The 7,499-nt window shown below is 32.0% G+C and overlaps 1 protein-coding gene across 1 annotated transcript; it reads left to right on the top strand.

Annotated features, from left to right (window-relative positions):
* The first annotated feature begins 681 nt into the window (after positions 1 to 681).
* Positions 682 to 5,419, top strand: LOC111012852 (mitogen-activated protein kinase 19). Its single transcript, XM_022287135.2, has 10 exons — positions 682 to 1,098; positions 1,885 to 2,293; positions 2,471 to 2,598; positions 2,671 to 2,730; positions 3,346 to 3,495; positions 3,622 to 3,777; positions 3,912 to 4,120; positions 4,226 to 4,327; positions 4,552 to 4,697; positions 4,901 to 5,419. Exons 1-10 carry the CDS (start codon positions 1,075 to 1,077, stop codon positions 4,993 to 4,995), a joined length of 1,479 nt encoding a protein of 492 aa, XP_022142827.1. The 5' UTR covers positions 682 to 1,074; the 3' UTR covers positions 4,996 to 5,419.
* Positions 5,420 to 7,499: the final 2,080 nt, after the last annotated feature.

Genomic DNA, 7,499 nt, shown 5'->3' with positions numbered 1-7,499 from the left:
TTTTCTTAATTAGTATAAAAAACAACGACTAATTGTAAAATAAGCATAGATAATCCAATTGTAAATAATAAATACATAATTTACCTTGATTTCATTGAAGATAATCTATTTCTTTTTCCTTTTTTTATTTTGAACCAGAGGTTAAAATATATAAAATGTCCTAAATCTATATAGATAATTTAGTTTTGCCCTCATTTATACAAAGTTTCAATTTTACCTCAAATCATTCAATTTACCCTTAAAGAAACCCACTTGTTAGCAATTTTCACTATAATTAAATATTTTAATATCAGAAGAAAAAATGAGACTAAATAAATTATCCTCAACCATTTAATCTTCTCGAGACATTGATGAAGATCAATAACCAAATATTTTCTCATCAATTAAAATATCTCAATAGATAAGATAATTTTCTAAGTCAAAAGTTAAAAAAAAAGGATTAAATAAATTTGATAATTTATTACATACCGTTTTAATTTTATCCTCGATTATTTAACTTTATCGATATATTAAATAAAGATCAATAACAAAATATTTTTTCGAGTCGAAAGTTCAAATCCTTATCCTAAATAACAAAAGATTTTATTCCAAAACAAATATAAAAGATTGGGATAAGATTAAAAACTTGATGAAAATAAAACCATAAAGTTGGGTATAATTTAGGCTTTGAGAAGAAAATTAGTAGGAAAACCACTGCCGTACGCCCACCCAAATTTGAAAGCAGAGAGTAGAACGAAAGGAAGGAATTTGCGAGTGTGGTGTGGATAAGGAAGAAACCACGCAACACTCCTCTGTATACCCAAATTCACCAACTCTATAAATATCTGTAATTTATTCCCACGCCTTCCATTTCGATCCCCTCTCCGATCTCCGTCGATTTGCCTGGTTTTTCTGAAGTTTCTGGTTGTTGTTTTGTTTTTGTCTGGTGGGAATTCGAAGGTTTTCGGTGGATCTTCGATCTGGGTTTTCCGAGACCGATCTTGGACTCGTCACTCGGAGCCGCTCTGGGTGTGGCGGATGTGGGTGGGTTTGCTCTGAAGATTTGAGAAGTGAATTAGGAGGGGGAAGAAGAAGATGCCGCAAGATCATCCAAGGAAGGTAGATTATGTTTCTTTGTGGTTTGAATCTTGTTTGAGACTGCTTGGTGCCTGAGATGATTTATGGATACTGAAGGAACTATTACCGTTTTTAATCTTGTATTTGTTCTGGTGTTGAACGAGCTCGTCTGTGTATTTTTTTTTCTTTCCCCTTAAATTGTGTGCAATGGGTTTTTAATTTGATCAACCAGCAAAGAGTTGTATGCTGCGTTTGGGGAAGAATGAATCATCTATTGATCTTCTTCCAATTGGTTTCTTAGCACTAGCACAGTTTACTCAGTACTCAGTAGGGCTTTATGTTTTCGAAATTCTGTTTATATTATATGATTTTCTTGCAGGGGTCAGGGATTAAGAAGAAAAGGGAGGCGTCTTTGAATTGGGTGATTTTTAGTCGTGATCCATGAGTAGGGGGGATTATTGATGATAGAAATCATGTTTATAATTTTTGAGATGGGACTGTTTTTGTAGTTTCCTTTTGGATATAGGACTTTCTAGGGGCTTACTCTGTATTTGATATTATTGGTTTGGAAACAATTTTTTATGTAACTATTGTGTTTTCCATGAGATGTGTAGGTTTTAGTTCCTCTTAAATTGTTTTTGTACATCCTAACTCATTTGATGAAATTCACGATCACTGTAGAAAAGTTCTAATATTGGATTGCATTTTGTACGATTCTTACAATATTCTATAGTTAGTTTTGTTTTAAAGTTAGTTAAACATTTGCATCATAATTGTCCCTTGTTGTTTTCTATTTCTGATGTTCTTAACACCCCATTTGATCTTTAGGAGGCCAGGGAAATAAACTTTTTTACTGAATACGGGGATGCTAATAGATACAAGATTCTTGAAGTTATTGGAAAAGGAAGTTATGGAGTTGTCTGTGCTGCTCTTGACATGCAAACTGGGCAGAAAGTTGCAATAAAGAGGATTCATGATATTTTTGATCACATATCTGATGCTATTCGAATTCTCCGTGAAGTTAAGTTGCTTAGATTGTTACGGCATCCTGATATAGTTGAGATCAAACACATTATGTTGCCACCTTCTAAAAGAGAATTTAAAGACATTTATGTGGTTTTTGAGCTACTGGAATCTGATCTTCATCAAGTTATTAAAGCAAATGATGACTTGACCCGTGAACATCATCAGTTCTTTCTTTATCAGATGCTACGTGCATTGAAATTTATGCATGCAGGTACTTCAGACGTTTCTTTATTTGTTAGAACATATGTAATTGTAAGCTTTTATTTCATTTCTTAGTGTGCTTGCAATGTCTTGTCAATTATATATTCCTTTTTTCTTTCTTAGATTTTGGGTTTGAAGGGGGCTTTTTATATTGAAAATACTGACTAGGTAAAGAACATGCTTGCAGCAAATGTATATCATAGAGATTTAAAGCCGAAGAATATATTGGCCAATGCCAATTGCAAGCTTAAAATCTGTGATTTTGGACTTGCGAGAGTTGCTTTCAGTGACGTCCCAACTACAATATTTTGGACAGTATGTTTTCATTTTGCTATTTGCAAATTATTGTTTTGATTTTTTTGTGTTTCTAAATGATGCTGCTTGCAGGACTATGTTGCTACTAGATGGTACAGAGCTCCGGAGCTGTGTGGATCATTTTGTTCCAAGGTAGGCATTTAACTAACTCACATTGAACACCTACCTCTGATATTGATTTCTTTTACTAAAATGTGTAATTTCTTGACATGCCTGCGGGCCTATATTATTTGTTTATTTTGGATGCCTTCCTAGACATTTATTATGTTTTGATGATTATGTACATTTTCATTATATAGTGAATTTGATAATGCATCATTAGATGACCTATGTCGCTCATGTTATTGATTCTCCGATATTAAAGTCGAAAGTGTCCCCTCCTCCCCCCCACAACCACCACAGAAGGAAAAACCAAAAGAAAACAAAAAGTAAAGAAGAGGTCAAATAACCTTAGCAGTATAAATTTTCTTCCCCAGGTCAAGGATCTGCGTCTCCAGTGATTTACTGGCCATGGTTCATTCAGAATTTCTTTCATTTTCATCATGTATATAATGTATATAGTGCTTTGTAGGAAACAATAATGCCTAGATTATAATAATTCTTGTTCAGGGGGGACTATTGAACTGTCCTGGAAGTTGAAATATCTGTCCTTCAGGTAACTGTATCAGGTTGTATCTATTTTTCTGAAGTTGCCGTTCAAACTTATATTTGTTTTCTAATGTTTGCTTTTTTATATCCTGTTTACAGTATACTCCCGCGATAGATATTTGGAGCATTGGATGTATATTTGCTGAAGTGTTGACGGGGAAGCCATTGTTTCCTGGTAAAAGCGTCGCCCATCAGTTGGATTTGATTACTGATCTTCTCGGGACTCCCTCATTGGAAACCATTGCAGGAGTATGTTTTGCTTGCTCTTTCTCTATCTCCATCTTTCTGTCCCTTCCGTTCTCTTTGTGATCAATCTACTTCTCTCTTTTTAGCTTCAAATATAATTAATACTCGTGTTTTATTGGAACTATTTAGGTTCGGAACGAAAAGGCTAGGAAATATTTGACAGAAATGAGAAAGAAACCTGCAGTTCCATTTTCACAAAGATTTTCCAATGCGGATCCTACAGCCATCCGTTTATTGCAAAGGCTATTAGCTTTTGATCCAAAGGATCGACCATCGGCTGTGGAGGTAAAAATTTTCTAGTTTGATTGTTATTTCACAGATGTGAATCTGGGGATTATTGGAGTTGTGTTCAGAGCAATCACTCCCTTCTCTTCAATATAAATACAATTAACTCCTTTTTCTCATTTATATGTTTACAGGCTTTGGCTGATCCTTACTTTAAGGGCCTAGCCAAAGTTGAAAGAGAGCCATCTTGTCAGCCAATCTCAAGATCGGAATTCGAGTTTGAGAGACGGAAATTAACAAAGGATGATGTAAGGGAACTATTATACAGAGAAATATTAGAATACCATCCTCAAATTCGTGAAGATTATTTGATTGGAGAGACTACCAAGCTCCTCTATCCCAGGTTTAAATACATTTTGCTTTTAACTGCATTATTTTGAAGTGATTATTGGGTTCTTTTATGCTGGATTTTGTTGTACAAAATATGACAACCTCCTATCATTGTCAGTGTTACTAGTCAGTTCAAAAACCAATTCACCTACCACAAGGAGAATGGTGGTAAAAGCGCACCTGTTTTGCCTCTCGAACGGAAACACTTCTCCCTCCCACGGTATGAAGTTATAAATTTTTAACAAATACCTCAGTTTTTTCTTCATTTTCTTCACATATGTCTGAATTACGCTCTTGACTGAGCGTGGAGCTCCTCTCTCCTAATGCCAAGGCCAAGTAGTCCATATTATTGTTATAACATATGGTTAGGTGGGTGTAGTATAAGGCTTGATCTCAGCCTCAGGTGGTGTTTTTGCAAACTCAATTTGCTAACCTTTTTCTTAGGTCTACTGTTTGCACAAACTTGGTTTCACCTGACCGTGAGCCGGTTCGACGAAATCCCAAAGTCCCAAACAATAGTATGGGATTACCTGATAGAAAATTTGGGAATCCATCAAAGGCTCATCATCCTCCACCCAAAGTGCCCACTGGTGTGAACATTTTTCTCTCTTTGTTTTTCCTTTTCATAGTTTCTCTCTCTATTCAATGGACAAATTCTGATAGGGTATTTGGCTTGTATCTTATGAGATTTTGTTAGGTTTGTTTGATTGAACCAAATTTACCATCTTAGCTCTTTCAAGCCCAACTTTTCACCACTGACATGGTTCTTGCTTTTGTTTCACTGCAAAACCAGGACGAGTTTCTGGGCCGATCCTCCCGTACGAGAACAGAAACATAAAAGACGTTTACTCGAGACTAACGTCGCAAATTAGAAGTTTGGATTTGTGAATGATAGAATGATTCTTCTTCCCAATTCAACCCCTTACCAGCACTGTAATTTGAGAGCCTCACACGAGTCGGTCATTCGCTCTAAAACTAACCATTATTACCCGGTACGAGCAACGGTAAATCTATAGTATGATTCGTTCATAATAGGAACTTAGAAGCTGTTGCAGGCAAAACTAAAGTTAGAATGGCAACCATTGCCATTGCCTGCTAAATGGAGTAGAGTAACTGAGTTAGGTAGGTATAAGTATAACCAACAGTAGAGTGTTTCATTCAAATGACAATTATTGTAGGGTCATCTCTTCTTTTAATGTTTTTTTAAGGGGATTTCTTTAACTGTTTTTGGTTTTTATTATGCCATGTAATTAGAATTATAAACACTCCATTTCTGTATATACATTTAAATGAAACTTTGTATATTGCAATATGGACTTAGAGAAATAATAGTCTAATATAATGGCATCAATTATAAAGATATTGGTTAAAAAACATTATGATCTATCTCAAAAATAAAAAAAAAATTATGATATTGTAGTTTTAAATTTACAGTGAAACTTTACTGTGTAACAGTTTAGTTCTTATCGTAAAAAATATTGTCAGCTTTTCAATTTCTACTATGCAATGGTTTAGTCTTTGCAATTCTATAAACACATGTAGTGCGACCCTAAATGGTTTATTGATCATTTTTTAAAAATATATTAAAGTTCGAGAATGAAATCGATATAAATTCTAAAGTACATGATTAAATTATTTACATAGTAAATATTATGGACAAACTCATTACTTCAATGAAGATTTTATTAAGCTATCCTATAGGAAATATGTTGCAAATGACAATTTAAGCCACATTGTACCAAATGTATGTGTTTCTTGTTGATTCAAGTATAACTTGATGAATAAGGATCTATTATTGTCTCAAAAATAGATGATTCGATCTTCACTATGCAATTGTTGAAAAAAAAAAATTATTTATGCTTGTTTTAGTTAATAGAATGATGCAATAATAGATATTACAATAACTTACATTTTTCATGATTTAAACTCAAGATTGTAATTAAAGTTAACGTGAGCATAGTCCAGCGTTTAACATCTTGCTCATTCCTTAAAAATCGGAGGTTCAATTGTCTATCTTCACATTTGTTGTACTAAAAAAAATCTAAAATTGTAATAACAACTTTTTAAAGTTAAGTATCATTGAATCCAATAAGTTTTTTTTTCTATGTTTATTTTTAAGTTACTTTTTTTATTATTTTTTTTAGTCTAAAAAATTGTGAACAAACTTTTTTCTTTCCATTAAAATAGTTTGAATAAAAAATATTATTTTTATGTTTTCAACGACAATTATTAAAAGTTAATAACTAATATAAATGTTAGACTACAATAATTTTGGTTTTAAAAATAATATAATAAAGGGGTAACTACTATATATATATATATATATATATATATATATATATAACATAAAGAGTAAATATTTACAAATATGTTGGTACCACACATCTCAAATCAAATTTGAAAAAATAAATAAACTAAAAAGTTTGTATTTTATCAAATATGTATTTAAACTTATGTAAGAAAATGTAAGCACAAAATTATGAGAATTTTATGAAAATATTTTTCCAACAAAGATTCAAAATGGGGAAATTGGAAAATGATTAAAAAAATCGGGATTACATTTTATATTAATTTTTAAAAAAAAAAAGTCAAAACCATCATTACCCCTAAAACGATTATGAAATAACAAGGAATACAACAAGAAAAATGGTGTAGGAAAACTTTGAGGTGTGAACTAAAAATAAGAAAAATGATAGACAAGTTAGGTTAAAAAATAAATTCTAACTAATTAAATTTTAGGCGTAGAAAATTTGAAATTTAGAAAAGGAAAAGTTTTGGATTCATTAAATAAAACATAATAGTGGAAAATAATCTATTAATATTTATAAATGTAGTCCACCTAAACCAACCTTAACCGGTTAAAACATGTATATATGATGAAAAGATGATGTATTCTACTTTCCAACCAAAAATAAAAAATAAAAAAGAAGTACGAAAAAGAAAAATTATAATGCAATCATGTAGGATTTTTTTAAAATAATGTTTTTTTTAATTTATTTTTAAAATAATGCTGCATTAAATAAAATAAGATAAAAATGCATTTTTTGAAACTTATTTCAAAACTAATACTTTCGAAATTAATCCCCCACTTAGTCGTCTTTATGCCATCTTTATTAGTTGGTCTTCTCTTCAAGAGACGACCATAAGGACGTGACACTTTATTAGCGTCACGTCTAATTTCTTTAAAAAATCAAAACATGGACGTCTCCTGAAGAGATGCCCATATGTTGGAACACATCACAAGGTTGTTTGGGGAAGACGGAACGACTTGGATTTTTGGGAAATAATAAATATTATTATTTATTATATTACATAATAAAAAGTAGAATTTTTTTGTTGAGTTAATCGAATAGTGGCGCAGTGGATTATAGTTCAACTTTCTTCCTTCTTCT

The sequence above is a fragment of the Momordica charantia genome (assembly GCF_013281855.1).
Source record: "Momordica charantia cultivar OHB3-1 chromosome 10 unlocalized genomic scaffold, Mcharantia_2.0 BLBB01000010.1, whole genome shotgun sequence".
Taxonomy (NCBI): domain Eukaryota; kingdom Viridiplantae; phylum Streptophyta; class Magnoliopsida; order Cucurbitales; family Cucurbitaceae; genus Momordica; species Momordica charantia.
The sequence above is the reverse complement of the archived record's forward strand: the minus strand, read 5'-3'. Positions and strand labels throughout refer to the sequence as shown.